Source organism: Zosterops lateralis (assembly GCF_965231275.1).
Source record: "Zosterops lateralis genome assembly, chromosome: 2".
NCBI classification, from domain to species: Eukaryota; Metazoa; Chordata; class Aves; order Passeriformes; family Zosteropidae; genus Zosterops; species Zosterops lateralis.
Genome location: NC_139763.1, coordinates 95,967,563 through 95,989,217, shown reverse-complemented (window position 1 = coordinate 95,989,217; position 21,655 = coordinate 95,967,563). Strand labels below are relative to the sequence as shown.

General features: G+C 42.0%; 1 protein-coding gene across 9 annotated transcripts in view; it reads right to left on the bottom strand.

The window, feature by feature from the left end:
• ST3GAL6 (ST3 beta-galactoside alpha-2,3-sialyltransferase 6) overlaps nucleotides 1–2,205 on the bottom strand; it is a 40,212-nt gene extending 38,007 nt beyond the window's left edge. For 3 of the 9 annotated variants that reach the window (XM_083855930.1, XM_083855923.1, XM_083855925.1), the window contains exon 1: nucleotides 764–913. Coding sequence is in view for 2 of the 9 variants with exons in the window: in XM_083855923.1 (XP_083712049.1) it covers nucleotides 764–905 (142 nt within the window). In the remaining 7 variants the exon portion in view is untranslated. The other 6 variants (XM_083855927.1, XM_083855926.1, XM_083855929.1 and 3 more) reach the window with 5 other exon arrangements.
• Nucleotides 2,206–21,655: the final 19,450 nt, after the last annotated feature.

Here is a 21,655-nt window from a genome sequence, read left to right as displayed (position 1 = left end):
TATTGCATCTTGATGGGTAGGAAACAGCTCCATGTAAATCTCCTTCTCCTTCAACACCCCTCTGAATTTAGTTCTTTCAGTTTAGGAGTGACTAGTCTAATACCATGGCACTCTCCACAAGAAATGTTTTATATATATATATATATATATATATATCTTTTACCTATAACATTTTCATATTTTTTACCTATAAGATTTTCACACAGTCCAGCTGAATTACCAGGTTAAAATAAGTAATCATATCACAAAGTTCATTCTTTTCTTAATAGTTCTGCAGTCACACTAATGCAAAAATAACTCGGCAAAACGTGGGTGAAGAGCGACAAAAATTGAAGACAACAGGCACAAATCTCAACAGATCAGCCGCTCTCCCTGGAAATTTTAATTTGATAAAGGACAGCAGGATTGAGATTGATCTCACCGCTTGCTCTAACTAAAACTGCAAAATAGTAATCCGAGTAGCCAAAAAAAAAAAAAAAAAAAAAAAAAAAAAAAAAGTAGCAGACATAAAACTTCCAGGGTTTGTTTCTTCCCTAAAATGCAAATACTAGATTTGCATAGCTCAAGGCAGAGTCTACCCACATAGCCATTGTTCCCTCCCCGAGGCCTCCGGCGTTTTCAAGGAGCGGTTCCCTCTCGGTACCCTCGGCAGCAGCAATCCTTTATCCGAGCCTGCCTGGCCGGCAGCCATGGCAAGACGGCGGGATTACCCGACCCGAGCGATCCAGCACAAGCCGCCCATCTCCCCTCGGGTGTTACTCACGGGCCGCCGCCAGCTCAGCCGGGCCGGGAGGCTCCCCCTGCCCGCATGAGCCCGGCGTGCCGAGCCCCGCTCTGCCCAGCCCCGAGCACCGGCCCCGCCGCCCCTTACCGCCCCCCCCCATAGATCTATCTGTATCTCCCATCCCCCTTCCCGCCGCACTCACCGCCCGCGGGGGGCCCCAGGCGGCTCCGCCCCGCCCCGCCCCGCCCTGCCCTGCCAGCGGGACAAGGCGGGCTCCCCCCGCCCGGCGCCCACCGGGAGCGGTCCCTTCCCTCCGTCACAGCACTCCCCACGCCAGCCCGGAGCCGCCTACCTGTGTGCGGAGGCGCCCGCCGCCCGCCGGGGGCGACAGCCGGCCCCGCATGCGGAGCCCCAGCCCGGCCTCTCTCTCCCCCGGCATCAGGCGCATCCAAGCGCCGCCGGGAAAGCGGGGGGCGCCGGCGCTTCGCCTCCTGTCGGGCTCATCCCCGCCGGGAGCCGGCTCACAGCTACACCGCCGCGTTAAGAATTTATTATTTATTTTTTTTTTCCCCCGTGAAATTCCCAGGAATCTCTGGGAAAAGTCTGGGACGTCTCATCTCACCAGCTCTCAAAACCGATTAAAACTGTGCTCTCTTCAAAGGAGGCTTGTAGAGGCAGGCTCCATCCCTCTGGAAATTCAGTTTAATTCCTTGAATGCTTTCACCGCCTAACAAACACGCTGATGCAGTGAAACAGCCTTTGAACGAGCGGTAATTTACATGCAATAACAAGGTTATTGCAGCTGCTCCCATCAGCGTTCACATGAAGGAAATTTCAGAATTGGAAGCATTGCATACAAACTCCACACGGGGTTAAACCCAGCAGCTTTCCCGTCTGAAGCGACGGGAGCTGAAGCAAGAAGAGGATGGAACGGCCAAGGCTGGAGAAGCCCCCCGAGATCCCTCCTGGGGAACCGTGGAACGTCTCCCGACAACGCCGCAGACCCGGGAGCGAGCACTCCCAGCGCACCATCCGCAGGATCCGCTTAGCCTGTGCAAGGCTTTACAGAGCTAGGCAGGGCTGTTCACTTACCGGCTGTTAACAGAGCAGCTTATTTTATCTTTCAGTCGTCCCAGAGGAGAGGACGGAACTCGTGGGTTCTGCCCGGAGCCGCCCGGGCTGTTGGGGAGGTCCAGCGCAGTCCCCCGCGGTGCTGCTCACGGCAGGTTTCCAGAGCAGAGCTCGCTCAGCTCAGCCCCGTCTGCGAGAGAAAGCGGAGAAGGAAGCACGTTATGTATTTAGTCAGAAATTCTATTCAGCGTGAGCTCACTGAAATTCCTCCTCCATTTATACCAAAGCCCGCCAGGGGTAGGAGACACGTGAAGAGAGAGATACAGCGGTGCTACCTCTTCCCCTCGGAAGGGAACCTGTCTTTTCTGAGCAACTCCTCTGTGGAGCCGCAGACGCTGCTCTTCCTCCCTCTCCTCCTCCCCCTCCTGGGGCCAGCGGCAGGAGCCGCTCCCCCGCCCCGACAGGAGGTGAGAGACCCGCAAAACTGGGAACAGCCAACCACCCCCAGCCGCCAGGAATTACCATCCCATTAGGAAACTAATCTCGCCCTGTGTGTGTGTCGAGGAGGGTTGCGATCCTGCAGGGGCAGGATTCTCCCTCCCCAAGTACGTTTGCCCCCTGCCATGAAAGCCCAGGGAAAGCCGGCAGGAGAAGAGCTGCCCCCTGAGGAGCTGCTGCCAGGAGCAAAATTAAGCACCAGCCAACGCAGGCGGGAGTCACTGGGCTCCTGGAAAATCTCTCCCTGCCTCAGCACCCAACCCTTTGGGGCTGGACTTTGCTATTTCTAAAGAAAGTTATTAAATTTTTCTGCCTCTGATAAAGAGGATGAAAAAAATGAGTTTGTTTGCAATCCTGTGCTTCATCGATGCTGTATTTTGCCCAGAGGAATGTATCATTCTAGATGCTAGAAGAAATCTGAGGAATTGTTAATAATTTAATGGTACTCTCCTGTTTCTAGCTCTATGATCCTGACCACTTCCAATCTTAAATTTTCTGTATGATGCTTCAGTGACCTCACAGTATGTTTTTAGCATTGTATCAGAACAAGATGCTTCCTTGATTGGACAAGCAGCTCCTGGTTTTTGATGGCTGTCACTGGGAATGACTAGAGGTGGATTCTGTTCTCAGCAGCAGTTCTCTACAGCCGATGTGTACACGTAATAAAAATAACAGATTGAAAGCTGGGAAGTTTTGTCTGTTCTCCAGGGACTATTCCAGTCTTTAGCCTGCCGAGATGACTTTCAGTGTGTTCTGGGCTGGGAACCAAAGTTCAGTCCTCTGTAATTTGTCTTCCCTTGAGCTGAAAATACCTTAGTACTTTGGTACCCCCCCTCCCAAGAGATTCCTCAGGTCTTCACCCTTCACATCCTGCCCTTTACAAAACCAAGCTTCTTCCAAGTACATGGCTAAATTATGTGCCTTCTAAAGTTACTTTATTTAACTCTGCTATATCTCTTTCCCATTAGCTGTCAGCTTTTCAGTCCTTACCCTTTGGTTCACCTAGGTATTATAGGCACACAACCAATTAAAAAAAAATCATTAAGGTTGCACAACAAAGGAGTCAGAATTAGGATTTATTGGAAAACTGATTTTGTGACTTCATGTCAGTCCCCCTGCTCATGTGTTTCAGGACATTCTTAAATTACGTAGTCCAGTATTATTTTGTTCTGGCCTTGCTTTATTTTGCAAGGTCTTGTCTTTGTTTAGGATACAGGATAGAGTTTCAGGATGTGCCAGATTTTTGCAGAACAAGATGTTGGGACTATTCACCACAGAGGAGTGTAGGAAACCTTGAGGAAATGGATGCTGTTCCTGCCCCTGTTCCAGACAGGATGTGTGCTGCAGCTGCACTTTTTGTGCATGAGTTCATGGGCATGAGCTTATTTCACACTGGCTAAGATGGGTATGGATACCAGACCAGCAGGGATCTCTGGGCAGGCTGAAGGCACAGGAGGAAGAACACAAACGTGCTGTGGGCAGGACTGAGCCACAGCTCAGAGGCCAGCTCAAGCTACTGGTGCCCCTCTGAAGTGAGCTAGACACAGGAAATGTTCATTCCTGTGGTGGTGCCATGCGGCAACTTAGAAGTCATTTGATTTTACAGCTGACTGCAAGTTAAGTGTTTAACAATTTTTTTGGAATCCTGCACATGGCATCTAACTCTAGGAAGATCTAGGTGCTGACAATTGCAGCCCAAAGTCCACAGGAGATAGAATTCATCAAAGGCAGTGTGTGTAAGAAATACAAAGAATTACATCTAAGGTAGCTGCACACACCTTTATCTGGAGTAAACTGCACTATACTGGTCAAGTAATGTAATAATCTAACCTGCAGTAATGTAATTTCACTTTGGTTTCTTCTGGCAATTGTAGCTGTCCCACACCAGCAATAGAATGAAAGCTGGTGTTTGTTGTCCTCTAAATATGTTGAGCTAAATTCAAGGATTCAAATGGCAATTTGAATAATTAATGTAGTGCAAAAAAAAGTTTAGTTCCTAGCTGTTTTCGAAATAATCTGCACAAGCAAAAAATTAGTAACTAATCTGTAACCCAGTGAATTTTTGGGCACAAAGTACAAGGAAAATATAAGGCATCATTGAGATATAGTCTATTGCAAAAAATTATTTGACAACAATAAGAATCTTTCAAAATGCTTTTGAAATGGATGACTAGCAGGAAGTCAAATGAATGCTCCTGCAAGCAAATACAATGCATGTGACCAAAAAGTTAACAGTTTTGCTCTTTGAAAATCAACACTCCTGAGACACTAACCTCTCCCCAAACCAAACATAAAACCCCATAAAGCTTTAAATGTAAAGCAATAACTAAATTAAATCTGAATAAAATATAGTCGTATTTTAGTTCTAAGAGAAACCATGTGCCTCCTGAGCTGTTACTAAACTAAGAAAATGTTATTAGCTTTATCCCAGCTTGCAAAATCAGGGGAAAATAAAGAGGAAAAATACAGGAAATGGAAGGAAAAAACTGTTGAACATGGGAAAATCAAAACTGGAGAGAAGAAGGAATGAAGAGAATGGAAAGTTGCAGCATCACAGAAGTGATTTCCCCATCAACCCAATAAAAAGATGACTAATCAAGCTGTGTGTAGGCAATGCACCATATCTATCATACACTTCTGGCCTTAAAACTAAAATACAACAAAACTGTCACCCTTCATAATTATTTTAGGAGATTAATGCATCTATAGAAATACAGACTGTCACAACATCCTTGTGAGTCCCTTCCAACTCAGAATATTCTGTGATTCTGGGATCCCTTCTCCATCCATCTTCTAGCTTCACTGTCTACCATCACAATGTGATCCTAATCTTTATGTCACACCATGAGAACTGCCCTGAGTCCCAAACACATGTCCAAATCGTTGCTATTGAGCTCCAAAACCTGTCTCAGCACAACTCTTTTGTACAGGTTCTCTCAGTTCTCTTGCCTAGGTGCTCGGGGCTGCCCCCAGGTGCTCTTCGCTGCACTTACAGTTCCAGTTGTAGTAAGCACCAGTCCTTACATAGCTTTAGTCATCAATCTGTGGTTGCATGATATTTCTTCCAGAGACTCTTTGCCAGGAGACAACTTGCTGAAGCCTGTCCCACGAGCTTTAAAAAGTCTGGTTAGTGGTTGTAGCACATCTCACCAGAACCCACAGTGTTTGTCATGAGCTCACAGCGTGCAACCCCCACCTGGTTTGAGGTCACTTTTTCAAGACCTGGTCAACCAAAGAGCTACATTAGGCTGTGAGTGCTTTCTCAGTCCTCAGTGTCTGCCTTTTCTGGGAATTGCAGAGTGCTTTCTCCTGCCCTGGGCTGTGCAGTGCTCCTCTACTCAATCTGGGAGACAGGACACCAGCAAACAACATGTTGGCAGGAAATGTCGTGGAGGTAACCCAAGTAGGCTGAGATAGCCTCCCTTGTTTTTTACTCGAGTAAAATGCAATCTGAGGTCATGAGCACATTAGGAAGTGCTGTTTGCCAACCAAAGTGAAGCCTTTAATGCATGTGTTTATATGTGAGCATCTACAAACCCATAAAGAAATACATTGTCTAATAGGCACTAGGTATTCTTCTGCTTCATTAGGCATATGCAGAGGAAGAAATAGGTCAAAGCACACCCACTTAAAGAGCATTGCAAACAGAAACAGTGGAAAGGAAAAGGAAAAAGGGTTTGAAAAATTACAGAAAATGTGTCCTTAGCGGCTTGTGGTTTTCACCAATTCAAGAGCAACATTAAACCTCAGGTATCTGTTGGGAAAAATAGGACAGGAAGGGCTTTGCGGGTATGATTGCCTGGCAAGAAATACTGGAGATGTAAAACCTGTCAGTGAAGTAGAAATGAAGGCCAGCTTTGAGATGTGATCATGGCAGGCAGGAAGACAGTGATTAGCTGGAGATAGGTTGAGTGATAGAAAACAAAAGAACCCAAGGCTGTAACCCCCCTCCACCCTGCCAAGGTATCAGGGAAAAAGTAGATAAGAAAAGTAGTCTTTAGAGTTTAGAATATAGGATGATATGGTAATATAGTAGTTCTCATAGGCTGCATGCAAAGTTTGTAGGTTTTGTATCCCGCGCCGGTTGGTCACTGTAAATTAGAATATTCCACACAAAAGGAGATATAATGGATTGTAATAAGGTCCTCATGCTCTCACTGCTCTTACCCCTCTAAGCTCTCTTAGCTCTTTTACCTCCCTTACCCCTGCTGTCTCCCTTACCTCATACCCCCTCTCTCTCTTCCTCTCTCTTTGGGGCTTCCCTTCAGCCAAGGCTGGTGGCTGAAGGCAAAGCCCTCTTTACCCATGACCCTTGCAATAAAACCACCTGTTTCTAGAATATCTCAGGTCTGCAGAGTTCCTTCTCCCTGCCGTCCACTGTGGCTCCTACAGGTTTCACCCCACCAGTCGTTCTCTTGTTTCCATTTAATTACAGTGTCATATAGAACTCAAGTTCTCCACTTGTCCCTTTATCTTCCCAATGGATGTCGGTTTACTGAGTGACTCCACCTCTGTGCCTGTCCATGGGTAACCCAAACTGAAGCTTCATGGCACTGAAAGCAGCAAAGTAGGCAAGAGCTGCTGCTTCCTCCCCTGGCAGGAGACAAATCTCTCAAGATCCAGTTGTCCTACCCATCTGCCTGGGACACAGCAGTCTCCTCCCTGTAGCTTGCAGGCGTGCAGTGGACTGCTGCTCCCAGAGGATGTCAGCTGTGATATCTGGGAAGAGGAGAGACGTGAAGGGGTGCATGGGAGAGATAACCAGCTGGTGGAGGTTGCAGGCCAGAGGGAGATTTACTTGCAGAATGCTTCTAGGTCACAGCCCCAGGGGCAAATGCAGGAGAGCACTGAGCTCAGAGAGAACAACAAGTCCTTGATCCTGTGGCTCTGGGTCCCTACCCACTTGGTCTGTGTGCTCAGATGACTGACATAAGCTGCTTCTGGAAGACAAAATCCTTGCCCTTTTATGATAGCTCTGTCAGTCCTACAGTACCATGCCAGGACCCACTCTCTTCTTGTCTCCTTTCCAAGAAGAGGCCTGCATGCAAGACGCCTTTGCCATTTAAAGCACAGCTTAATGCCCAGTTTCTTTCTCTGTGCATTTTTATGAAAAAGACCTCCCTGGTTTTCCTGCTGGCTCCCCACAGCACAGCCTCTGATTCCAGCCTTCAGACCCCCAAGTTTTTGTCCTGTGTCCTGCTGGCTTCACCTCTATAGCCAAATCATTATTGCAAGTGCTCAGGCAGCTACTGCAGCTCTCAGATGTATAACCTTTCCACTTCAAACTTTTGGCCCACTTCTTTGGCCAGTGTTAACTGGCCTGGATTTCTTAACTGGTTTGCTGCCAAAGATCTGGAAACAGGTGCACAGTTTTTCTGGCAGGTACTCTTCAGACTGGCCTTTACTTGAAAATATGATATAGCAAGCCAGTACACAAAACAGGGATATAAAAGCAATACAGATAGTTATGATTAGATTCCAGGGAGAAGGAAAGGGAGAAGTTAGATAAGCGAGCCTCTGTAAGTCAGAAATGTTATGACAAAGTGCTAGAAGCCTTGTCATATGTGAACAGAATTCTAATTTCAATGAGACACAGACACGTGCTAGAGAAGAGTGCTTTGCGTGTTTCTTACTTTTAAGAGTTCAAGTTGCACTCAAATTCTTAGATGTAGGCAAAGCGTGGGAGAATGTTCGCTGCATTTCTTTCCCTGACTGACACACCCACTTACAACTCCTGCCAGGTAATGCCCGTGGCTAGTGAGCAAATGGTCACTTGCCACAGTTTGGGAGAATCAGTAAGGACCCACACAAAACTGGGCTGGTGGCACAGGAGAAAGAATCCTCCCTTCATGGCACTCCAAGCTGAACAGAGCAATCCTATGGCAGAGAAGGCTGGCTTAGTCTCTGTAATTCAGGAGAACAACAGTTCATGGATCAGACTTTTCTTTTTTACTGCTCTGCTCCTGTTCCAAATGGAAGCTAGACCTGACCCATGTGGATATGTTCAATAGACCAACATCCAAGCCATGTGGAATCTTAGTACAATATTCCTTCTATTTCAATGTTTAGCCATTTCATCATGCAAGTGGAAGACATCAACTGATCTTTGCAATTTATTAAAAGCCATGTCAATTAACTCATCATCATTTAATTCATCATAAAGTTCCCCATTGTATGGAAACAGGAAGCTCCACTTCCAGCAGCCTAAGCCACCTGCTCACAGCCTCTGTTTTTTTTAGGGATTGACTGGTTTTGATTTGGACACATCATTGAAACCTGGCCTTTCTTGTCTGCAGCAAAAATATAATGGTGCAGGAAAAGGTCTGTCACTGAAATGTTATTATAGAAACACTACTGGGAATTGTGCCATGGCCAATTTTAACTTCCCAGATACTATTTGGGAAACAAATGCTTCTAATAATAAACTTTGGCCCAGCTAGATGTGTATGATAGCTGCCAGATTCCTCCTTAGTAGTCACTGAGACAAAAAGAGACAACCTCAAATTAGTAAGTAGTAAAGACACTTAAAAAGAACTGGTCATAGAAAACTGCATTGGGCTGAGTACTCAGCAACTGTTTCCATTTCCATGGACAAAATAACAAACACAAGCAAAGGGCAAGCTGTCAGATTAAGGAAACTCACCAGCAAATTCACCTGGACTGAAGAGCTGGAAGACTTGACTGTGGAGGAAGATTGGAATAGATCTAGATCAAAGATACAAGAACTATCCCAATGTATGTATTTCCAGAAGAAAAAAATCTTATTGGGAAGCACTTTTAACCTGAATAAACGGGGGGAAAAAAAAAAAAAAAAAAAAAAAAAAAAAAACCAAAAACAAAACAAAACAAAAAAAAAAAAAAAACCACACACACACACACACAAAAAAAAAAAAAAAAAAAAAAAAAAAAAAAAAAAAAAAACAACAACACAAAAAAACCACCACTTCAGAGAGGTTCTAGGGAGTCAGAACTAGTAAACAATCCTGGTCAACAAAGACAGCTTTTGAGTAGAGAGAGACATATAAAAGTCAAATGAGCTGGACCATGCAAAAGATGATTGAAGTAAACAGGAAATAAATCTTCAACCACTCGCAGAAAATGAGAACATGCCTTAGCTAGTATTTCCCTAGAAGAGGCAGGGAAGCAGCAATGTAAGTGTATGAAACTCTCTGTGGTGCTTCCCCCAGAACACACTAGGGAAGAAAGCAGTTCTGGAGAAGATACAGGGAAGGGTTACACCAAGCATGGACAGTCTGTCTTGTGAGAGCAGCTAAACAAGGCTGGCAGGAGAACAAAGGGATACAAACTGACTGTGAATTTAACAAATTCCTTGCCATAGCAGAAGAAACCTGCAGACTTGTTGGTACCTTTGCCATGCTTTCTGCCCTTCTGCTGTGGCACATTATCCTTTGGTTCTTGGACATTTTCCTACAACCCTCAAGTTTGTTGTAAAGCACTTTGAAAAGACCCTTGGAACAATATAAATTGGTGGGGTATGAAGATGTTTTATGGACATTTTTGAACCACAAACTCACTGTGCAAAGTTGCATGGCCGTGCCTCATTAGGGTGGAGTTCATCCAATAAAATTGGCATCATTTGAAGCCAAATGCATTTCACCTTTCCCCTTCTTCCCTTAAAAACATGGAAGGGCTAAGTCAGAATACTTAAAAATACACACAAAAAAAGAAGCTTTTTGGAACTGGACAGTGCTCATAGTAACCCAGCTGATAAAAGGGTGCAAACTCACACCTTCTCTTACAAAAATATAACCAGAATTAAGCAGCTTTCTGTTATATTACCCTCTCCCTGACACAGCAGATATTTGCATCATTACTTGTGCTTTTGAGCTGGTTGTTGAACTTGGTATGACCATGCGGATGTGTCTTATCTCCAGCACGTACAAGTGAAGCCCAGCTGTCATTGCAACAGAAGCAGTGAAAAGCAGGCACTGCCCTTCTATTATCCACAGATAAAAGCAGAAACTACCTCATTGTCTATTTTAATAAGCACTTTTTTTCCTTCTGAAGATTCTTTTGGGGTTTGTTAATTTTGTTTCTTTTCTTCTTTTCTATTTTAGTAATTGGGAAGTTCAGTGTTCTTTTCACTTTCTTATGAATCTGCTCTGAACCAGAGCAGACTCTTGCCCTGCAGGCTTTTAGGAAGAAGGAAAAGATAATTACACAATTAAATTACCTGTGACAAACACATTCACTTTGCCAGTTTATGCAGTTGTCCCATGAGCTAGACCAACTTGGGTAGCACGATATTTGGGAAAATCAGAAGTCTCTATTTAAATCAATTCTAATGTACATATGTGATAGTTATTTCAAAATAATTCCACCTGAATTAATAGCTCTATTAAGGATTTCCCATTACTGTGCTTGGTAGGAGCTTCTGGGAATTAGCCTCACAGCAAACAAAGACAACTTTGGTGGAGTGTTGCCAGTAAGATTTTCTTAAATATATACTTAGAGCTGAATTGACAAACCAGAGAATGCTTTATAAAAGTGAACCTTTAGGCAACAGAAAGTTTGATTTTAAGTCAACAATAAAGACCACATCTCATAAGTAGATATGAGATATGCTCTCATAACTCTCATGTTGAAGGGTCATGAACATGACAATTAACCCACTAATATTGTGCCATTGTTGCTGGCAAGAAATCACAATCAATGATTTACAACAGAGCATAACAGAGATAATGACAGAGAAACTTGAGAGCAGAATCTGAATTATTTACACTGCAAGTCAAAAGGCCCACTTTATTGGAGAGAAGACCCCTGTGACCTTTGCAGGAGAGTCAAGTAGCACAGGATGCTAACAGTTGCAGAAGTTACATGCTTTTCATTTTTTGACAGAAGCAGAGGTGGTCTTTGCAGAAGTCATATCAAGGATTAATGATTTATTTTAAGAAAGAAGAGGACTCATAAGATTTTACTTTGTCCATGCTGAGCTTTTTTGCCTTTACTCTTTCCCGTGTTCCCAGTTTTCTACTCCAACAGGCTGTTCTTCTTCTTCTGTTTATCCAGTGTTTATCCACAGCTTGTGAACAGTGTTTCAGCATGGTAGGTAACACAGCCTGCTTTCTGAACAGGTTTTCTTCCATCTAAAATTCCTGCAAAGTGGATGATTACTAAAATTAACTGAATTAACTATCACTTGTTACTAGAATGTGTCTGATTATTTTAGATTATCTTAAGATTTATCAAAATGTCTTTTAGTGTTAAGAAACTTCTGCAAAGTGAATGAAAATGAATGATGTCATGTGTCATTCTAAGTGGAAACTTTTTGCTTTTTACTAAGAGAAAAGGTGGTTTGTTTGGCCTCTTCAAAACGCCTGCTCAGTCATGTCTTGAACCAAGACAGCAAACTGCTCCCACATAAATGATGACATACATCTTGATTTTTCAGGTCTTCAAGATAAGTAGGAAAAGACAGAGGAAGAAGACAAGGCTATATGAAGGGGAAAAAAAAGGGTGATGTAAGAAAACCCCCAAAATTGTTGAAAAGGGGTTGGTTTGGTTTTTTTGAAACCACAGTTTTAGTCAATTTTTTCAACAAACATTACCTGCTTTTTGACAGTAACTTCTATCTACTTTTTCCAAAGTGTCTGGGAAAAGAGGGTTTGGGCCAACACTGCAGTTCAGTTCAGACACATCATGATTCAGATCTGTGTCTTCTGTGGACAACTGTCAGCTGACTGTGAAAGCATTTCAGAGCTTAGGAATAAGAAGATCAGGACAAGCCGTAGCTGAAAAACTGAGGAAGGGGATCAGTTTAGTTTTAAGCTGGTACAGATGTGATGTCACTGTGAGGCACCAAGAGGCAGAATTTCCGTAAGAAAACTGGTATTAGCTGCATCTGACTCTGCAGCCAGTCACTGCTGCCAGTGCCCCCTGGGATGTTCAGCTACTGTTAATGCAGACTGCTTGCTTTCTCTCACCTACTGTTGTAGTTGTTAGTTAACTTCTAACAAATGCATTTTAAATCAAAGCCAAGGGGCACTTTTCCCTTGGGATCCTGCTTGAACTCCTGCTGATTAACTCATTAACTTCTCGTAAGTTCAACAGAGAGACTTTGGGGAGTGCTTCCAGTGTCTTGGCCTGCAGTCAGCCTCTTTAGCAGATTTTGTTTTCTTTCAAAGTAAGGAATATTAGGAACCCAACAGATCCTGGCAGCCCTCCAGGGAAGGAGTGTCCAGGATTTTCAGATTCCTTGCCCCCAACAGTCTAGAAATCAAGGAATCTCAGACGCTCCCCTCCCTCTCCTGCCATCCCACTGCATGGGCTGAAAGGGAAGGAACAAACAAGCCCCAGCTTCTATGGCAAACCCAGAGGCTTTTGAAATTGGAAGACCCCATTTCCTTATCTTCCCCAGTCCTAATTTGTTGAAATCAGCAAGCCAATATTTTTCAGATGGCTGTTCTGTGAAGAGCTTAGCAATTATCTTTCAATGCAGTGTGGAATTAAAACAGAAATGTTGATTTTTCAAAGTCATCTGTGACAGGAATTGACTGTTCTCTCTTTCTGCCTCTGGTTTGGGAAGCATCAGAATTGTCTTTGGAAAGATAGACAGGCAAATACATGTTAGAAAAAGAGGTAATTAATAATTGTCTGCAGATACTGCAGTGGCAAGTCTGAAGAGGAAAAGCCTCTTATTAATTTAAAATTTGATTTTAAAAATATGCATTTCCAAAAACATTTGCCACAGGAACTGAAGATATTTAAAGGAAAAAATCATTAAAACTACAGTGAGAAAATCATGTGGAGATTTGCAAAACTTTATCCAGTATGACCACTGGTACAGCTGGTTTTACCTTATTACTTTAGCACTTTTTTAGGGCTGAGTTTTACTGATAATGTTGGAGATTGAATGTTTGGCTATTGAGCTAATTAGACTGAGCAAAACCAGCTTTTCCTAAACAACAGGAGGGGAAAAAATGTAAAACAACAACTAACCCATACTTTTGACTGGGAAAGAATTTCTTAAACTCAAACACCATAAACTGGAATTCAACAGAGATGTAATCAGAGGAATTACTGTACCAGCATCTTTAAGATAAAGTATATCTACAGTCCTCAGAGGCAATAAAGAGATGGCCAAGCTGATATAAATACCGAGCAAACAAACATATTGCAGGCTTGACCATCCTGGTATTGGTCTAAAACAATTCTACACCCACATATGTGTTTAAATTCTATACTATGAACTTTAAGAAACCTTTTTTTTTCTTGCAAAGCAAAAAAATGAAGGATGAAAGATGCCCCACTTTGGAGTAAGAAAACACTTATTTGTTCAGCATGTTTGATAGTTATGCCTGCAGAAAAGGAACAGATATTGCAATTACCAATGTAAAGATAAATAAACCACCACTGGACTTTTCTTCCCCAGTCTAGTTTATAAAGCAATTTTTATCATTATTGGTTCTTTCTTTCAGCTAAAGAAGCTGCTTTTTTGACAAAATTGGTACAGGTTTCTTTGCAGGTTTCACCTATGCAGGATGGTGAGGCTCACACTTACCTGGATTGAGTGTGCTTTATCAACTGTGGGGATTAAATGATCATGGTCCAGCAGTGTTAAAATGACAAAACAAAACAAACCCCAAACTAATTCATACATACAGTACATTTTTCCTTTACTCACTTGTATGCCACGAGACTCAGCTGCATCTAATGGTTTATCTTCCTACATGTTTTGTTACAAAACACAATATGATCAATTGTCAATAACAAGTCTGCCAAAATTTATTATGTTAACAGCAGAAGACTTGAACCTAATTATCAGAACTAATAACACTGTTTTAGACTAATGAAATATGTTTGATAAGTTTTTCTGTTTGTCCTATTCTTCTGTTGCCTTCAAGAAGATCTTGATTCTGTAAATTTGCTAACTTGTAATTACTTGCAGAATTACTCATGATTAATTGCAGCAATTTTGTAGAAAAACTTACAGGTGAATTTGCAGCATCTTGTTTCCAAATTCCTTTTAGTTGACTTATATGAATGTAATTGCTAAAAAAAAATATTAACAACAAACTTTCAAAGCACCAAGGGAAGCAAGCTCAGTATTTAGTTAGAGTTTTGCTCAAAAATAGACCTTGACTTCTTAGGATACTGTAACATTTGCAGAGAGCGTTCACTTAGGATAGTGTGAGAAATGTTTTGTGGTGTGCAGGTAGGCATAGGTACTGGTGGAGTGGGGAGGTGCCAAGTACTAAGAAGGAGTTCACCAGTGAAACTTGGGAAAAACAAAGGACGTGACTCAGATTTTCAAGAGCTGCCAAACATTTGTAGAAAAGCATTGCTAGGGTGACCTACCAAGTGTTTGTTACACTCCCGAAAGTCCTGAGAAGGAAATCGCTGAAAACACTGTTAATGTAAATAGCTTGGACAAAACCAGTCCAAGTTTTCAGGGTTTGAGGAACTCAATGAGTGTGAAGTTGCACTTATGATCCCTACAAATGAAAACACCTTCCGAAAACAAGTGGTCTGTGCCCTTTGACCCAGCTGGCTGCAAGTACCAACAGTGAGAGCCCATAAACACCATCTCCAGAACATCAGCAGCTTTTAGAGTGCTTCTTGACAGGTGTCCCCACACACACCTCAAGAAAGGAGGACCTCGACAAGAAAATAAAAAATAAAGAAAAGAAAGGCAGATAGTTTGCATCTCTCTTGGTGCACTGGTTGGCCAGCACAGCTTCACAACCCAGGTATTTCTGTTTGAGCTTGGATCTCCCAGGAATGTCTGCAGCAGGTGGCTGATCCACTCTACTGAACAGCCAAAGTTTAAAGGAACTAACAGAGGCAAAACTCAATAGTCCTGGGTATTTACATTCACCCATGAAGTGGAGTTTCTGAAGGTTTCTACCCAGGAAGTGGCCACCTTTAAGAAAGTGTTATCTGGAAAAGCCTTAAGCTCTGCTTGATCTGTCTCATCTACTGGGTCGTGCTTTAGCTCTCTGTAATAAAACCACAAGACACAGTCATGGGACACAGTCACACACACACTTAAAGGAACCACACACATACACTCAGTATTCCCTCTCCTCTCTTCATTATGGCCATTTTGGGTTTTAAATTAGATATCTTGGTTAAGGTACAGCTGGAATGATGCAAATTTCTTAGCAGTTGAAGAAAAAATGAACAGAGAAATCTAGTAAAGCTAATCTAGCTGCTTCACAATTGAAGAACTACTCTCACTATGCACCAATTTGTCTAAATTTGTGATTTCTGTATTTACCCATACATGAGCTGCAATCTGCCTCTTATCTTGGGCAACTATTTTCTGTGTGAATGCCTACTGAAAAGGCATCCATACAGAAAATAGTTCTCTTTCATGTTCATGTTCTCTTTCATATTTTCTTGCCAAGTTCCCTCCTTTCTGTTCTGCACTAAAGTATGCTCATTCCCATACTTGAGCTTTTCTCCTCAAGTATCTTACCCTCTTTTTTTTTCCCCTTCCTATGAAAAGAATAATATGTGCACAAAAGGCTTATCTCGTTCTTCAGTCTTCCTTTCACCCACATCCCTGATTTCTGCCCAACTCTTCAGCCACTTGGAAAGAGACTCCACTGATCCCAGGATCTGCCCTCCAAAAAAGCCCATCAATACAAAAGAGAAAAATACCCTAAAGACTTCTGAAAATGCTTTTGTTGTCTGGTACAGAATCTGTGAGCCTGATCTAAAACACTGAAAGCCTCCTGAAAGCCACTAAAACACTTACTCTGATTTGGACTGAAAGTTTGGCTTTACAAAGGGGAACAAAATAAGAAGTCTTCTATAGACCAGCTCTTCCAGGAGTCAGTGAGCAGAAAGTTTGGGTTGCTGCACCCCTATGTAAACAGTTCTTGCTGGAAGGAGGATTGGGGGGTGGGGGTGGAAAAGAAAAAAAAAAAAATTAGGTAGATAGCTGTTCCCAAAGCCAATGACTGAAAATATCTGGTTTTGCACAATTGTCCTAATCCATTGTTGATTTTGCTGGCATTCTTTCCATTTTGATCAATGTAACTTTCCTCAAGGCCTAAATGGGACAAGACTACTTCTTTATGCATTTATTTACCTTTAGAATCTCAACAATGATCCTCATGGTCCATACAAGAGAACAGCTGGCCAAGTTTTGTGTCTGCCCACTCAAACTGTTTATTCTGACTTGGTTAGCTAAAGTAGACTGACAATTTGAAATTCAATTAATCACAGATAATTGACTAAACCAGCTTTAACTGTTGATGACTTAAGAAAAATACCCACAAGCAGTATGTGCCTTGATTAAAATAAATTGATTGAGTCAAACTGATGCAACTGTCTTGATCATCTTCCTCTTGGTTTCTCAATCCTACATTATTTAAGAAGGGCCATGTCATAGGCTTATTCCTGGAAAAATGCAGACAAAACAATTGCCTCAGAAGACTTTTCTAATTAGAGTCCAGGTGGTGATCACCTGAAAAAAGATCACAAGGTGGAATGAAAAGAGAGACACGGCATAAAAGCTGTTATACTTAAAGCCTAACACTGCTTGGCAAAGCAGTGCTCTTTTGTCATTTCATTGGTTGGGATTATGCCTTGCTGCAGTATGTCAGCCAGACTGCTGGTGAAAATTTAATTTAATATTTAATGATATTTCTTTCTGATCTAGGCACTTTCCAGTCTGTCTGCATCAATAAAAACTGCATAATGGCCGAGCTAGAAGAAGGACAGCTAGGTGAGTTTAACATGTCTGGGTTAAAGTAGTTTGCTACTTGAGATCTCATGGTGTTATAATAAACACACATGCAACAACAATAAATACATGATCACAGTTCCTCTATCACACCATATGGTTTCACATATTGCCATATATTATGCTATGGCCATATGCATGCAGTACATACCAAAAAACCTGGGTTAGTATACACTAATGACATACCTGATCTGGTAGGAGAGTACAAAGAGCAGAAGGAACAGAGGTGGGCTCAAGGAAAAACACAGAGCTGGAAAGAGGCACAGCAAAGGAAGAAAACTGTGATAGGAGGAAAATGTGCATGAACTGAAGATGTATTAGAAGAGTAAGACTGAATTAAGAGAAGCAAGCAGTAAGATACTCCAGAATTTCTTCAGTAATACTAAGTGAACGACTACAAAAATAGTAAACACATCACCTAAATGATTACTAGGGCTGGAACTGTCAGTTCAATTTGCAGACCTATACAATTCACTTTTCACTTCTGACAACGTTACCGGGGATACAGGCTGCTTTCTGCTAGCATTAGAAACATCGTGGCCACCTGGTGCTCACTATTTCAGAGAACATTATGCCACATGGGCTCCTTAGCCCGTAACGTCCCCACATCACTGCAGATTTCTTATATGATCTAATGTTACACAGCAATGCATGGGCCAAGATTAGGGAATGTCTTGGAGCATACACATTTGCAGGCTTACACCTGCAAAAGAGAGAACTGAGCCCTCTGTATCTGAACACTTGCAGACACAGCCGCAGACTGGTTACGAAATTGCCACACAGGCTCAAGAATAAAACAACCGGCCCTCCCTTTCTTTGCTTGCCCGTACATGTTCTGTAGGCATAAATAAACTGAAAAGTGGCCGGAACATCTTGCATTCTAATCCTTGCCTTGCTGAGGGCTAAGGAAAATTTTGTCTGATATAACCCTAATTTCAACTTTTGCCCATCCTTAAAGCCTTCTCTGTCTTGTTAGCAGTTTTTCCAATTGCTGTTGCTTTCCTTTTGTTCATAAGGAATGAAAGCAATTTGGATTCTTTAACATACCCTTCAAAAAAAAAAAAACCCCACCCCAAAACCCCACACCCAAACTCCAAACCCAGGAAGGGTTAATACAGCCATCAGGCCAGTTTAACTTGGGCTGTCTACAGTAGTTAAAGTTTATAGAAAAGATCATAGTTGAACAAAAGAGGCTCATCCCAAGTTCTGTCTGGAATTGCTGTCTCCACTGTTATTTCAGGTGAATATAAATATAAATGCATCGTGTGCCACCTTCTGATGTACAAATGTATGTTTTAGCTTTTGGACAATGATAAAATAGCGATGTATGCCTACAACTTTAACTTCTATATGGAGAAACAAGGTATATTGGTTTAATTAATTTAGTATCTTCTGATTTGGTTTAACCTGAATACTGGAGAATGGAAACAAAGCACAGATGCAGTAAGGGTACTCCTATATAAGTAAGGCTCACACAGGGCCAAGGCCTGACCCTGAACTCAGGTGCTTTGGAGTATGTGGCCATTGGCATGGATGGTTGTAGACCTGCTGGGAGGTCCACATGTGCTGCCTGCCAGTTCCCTCTGCAAGGCTCAGTGGAGAGGAAATGCTGACAGAGGTTTTGCATTTTACCATTTAGGTATGTGTGGCTTTTAGGCTACAGCAAGCCCACCAAGGAGATTTTGGAACCAATTCACTCAGTAAAAACTCACTCCATTTTTATTGTCATGAATGTTGCCGATCACAGAGGAAGAGCCATCCAAGAGTAGATTAAAAAGAGCATGGTCACACAGTGTAGTGCCTTATGGTTCTCAGCAACATTCACTTTTAATCTTTCGGAGTCATGAGAGTGCCTGAATCATGGCTGGTATTTTGCAAGCCCTGCTTTGACACATGTGGCCCTGCAAAGAAACCTGGATGTTTCCTAAAGGAAGCATTCATTCACTTACACACATGCTGCTCCAAGAAGTGCTTTATCCCTACATCCCGCAAAATGTGATCTCCCTATGGCTATAGAGAACACTCATCATCATTCCTTGAGATTACAGCAACAAGAGGGTCCATTCATATTCTTAGGAAGAATTATTAGAAATACCATCTTTCACTGGTGCTGAAAAGCAATTTAAAAGGACAATAATGATACTCCACATTGCTAAATAGTGTTAATATCTGCTCCTGTCTGAAGACTAACTCATGCAATCACATGATAACACATAACCTTCAGCTGCCTTGATAAAAGTAGTCTTTCATAAGCCTTGCTAAAGATCTAAAGCTGAAAAATCTGACACCCCAGGCAAGATGGCAAATAGAGAAGAACCCTAACTTATTATGTATTTTAAATAAATCTTATGACTTTGAGTGATCTTTGAATGGACAGCTTGGGCAATGTTGCATCTCCTAACCACTCCTTAAACTCTGCTGATAATCTCAGTGCCCAAGTATAAATTTTACAGGCAATCTCATTTTAAGAAAATTGTGTGGAAAAGATTGAACCTTCAAGCATGTTTGCATTGGATCTGGCAGTAAGAAGCCTCATTTCCAATTGTACAGGGCAGAATTGTAATTGCCATTTGAGCAAACAAAACAACTGACACCGCATCAAATATTTTCTTTCCATCTCATTGTTTTTATTTTACTTTATGGAGAAGTGCTGTGTCTAGAACTAATAACTACTGCAATGGATGGCCTGTTGCTCAAATAATGAAGGCTGAGGTCTAGAGACTCTGGATTTTTACATTCAGCCCTGCAAGGTTTGAAAATGATGAAATCAGAAGCCAAGCCATATTCCTTACTTATGACTGCTATTAATATCTAGTGTATTGCATAGCTCATAAGACACTGGATCCAGACCCATGTAATATTATACACTGCATAAATGCAGAACAGGAAGCCTGGCTCAGTCCCCAGGGTCTTAATGCTGAATGACTCAAAGAGTCATTTTTGGATATTCAGCTGGCAACGCGTTCTGCCAGTTCTCAGAAGACCCAAGGGGAAGTAGCTCTCAGCAGACCAGGGCTGCAGGTCATCAGCATCTTTCAATATGAGACTTAAGAAGTGAAGACATTCTAAGATCCTATGGCCAGTGTTTTTGGTTGGCAATAGTTTTTTTAAGATGTGTGGTCAGACAACATGAATCCAAGCTGTTTTAACAGGGCCTAGGAAATGTCCTAGACATTGAAGCTTGCAGCATTAGCAAACATTCTGAAAATTTTAGTAGTTGTCTTTGTACTCATCAGAATGTAATATGAAGCAGAACTCACATTCTGCAAAGGGTTCATTAATCACTGCTCAGTATTTATAGTTAATATGATTGGACCAACATGCCTTAAGAACACTAAGAAAAAAAATAAGAATGACCAATTTCTTCTCAGCTAAAGCACCTCATATACTGTCCAGGTGGTTATAATGAAACAACAGCAAATGTGAAAAACGCAACAAACAAATCAGAAAAGCAGCATGAGTCCCAAACTGCTGCTGTTTATTTTCATGCCAGCACTAAGCAGTGCAACCATATGCTAAGAGTTGGGGAGTGAAGGCTTTTTACCAAACCTGCACAACATAATGTAAGAAGCAGAGAGTATCATGACAGAGTCACTTCTTAATGGGAAAATAGGTGATTATCACAGTTTCTCAAGGGCTATAATGTACATCAACAAACCTTGCAAAAAAAAGGCTTGGGCTCCACTCTCCCTGGATCCTGCCATGCTAAATCTGAAACCTACTGAAGGCTTTGAATTCAGTTGTTGATTTTTTTTTCTTTTTCTTTCTTTCATTTAGGAATCCAAGCCTATCTGAGATTGTTTTCCAGTTAATTTTGTTTTATTTTTTGTCTATACCCAGAAAAGAGGCCAGCATTTCTTATTCAATTGCTGGATATTTTGCTTCTGATTACCACGGATCTAATTATTCAGTAGGTTTAGCCTCAGATATCCCATGCACTCAGCTATTTATGCATTTTAGTCCCTCACATTACAATGCCAATACAATGTAACACTGTTTGCAGCACAGGCACATGAAATGGCTGTTTTGCAGTCCATGCTCCCTCACAGGTGCTCAGCACCCATGGCAGCTGAAGAACTGGGCTTTACATGACTTGCCAGAGAGCCTTTGAAAGGTGTCTTTTTTCAGTAGATGTATACAACTTGCTTTCATATAGTCTGATTTAAGCATTCAAGGTTTTGAAAACAAAGTTTACAGAGCAAAATAACTGCTGTGTCAAATTAGCTGCATATGCTGTCACCAGGCCACATAAATTTTTGACAATAACAAGTCAGAAACCTCAGTCGGCTTCTCTCTCAGTGCTCCTGCCTTGCCCCTTCTTCTAACACTAATGAGTTACCCTGTGGTATTGTTTTAACAAAAGGTCAAGTTGATCTTCAAAAGGAAAAAAAAATTCACTAGATATATGGTTTACAAGAAAAATATATCTTATGGTTTCCTTTGATGAAAGGAACTAGTGATTTATAATACAAAAGGAAGAGAAACTTGTATTTAGAAAGCAGCGCTGCTGGTTTTTGAGTAACTTTAATGTTTCCAGCAACATTTTCTTGAATACATGCCTGGCTTCCTCTGAAAAATGTGTTGTGGGCTTGACAAGCTTTGTGCCTACAAAGTTTTCCAGAACCTCATATCTACCTTTTTCACAA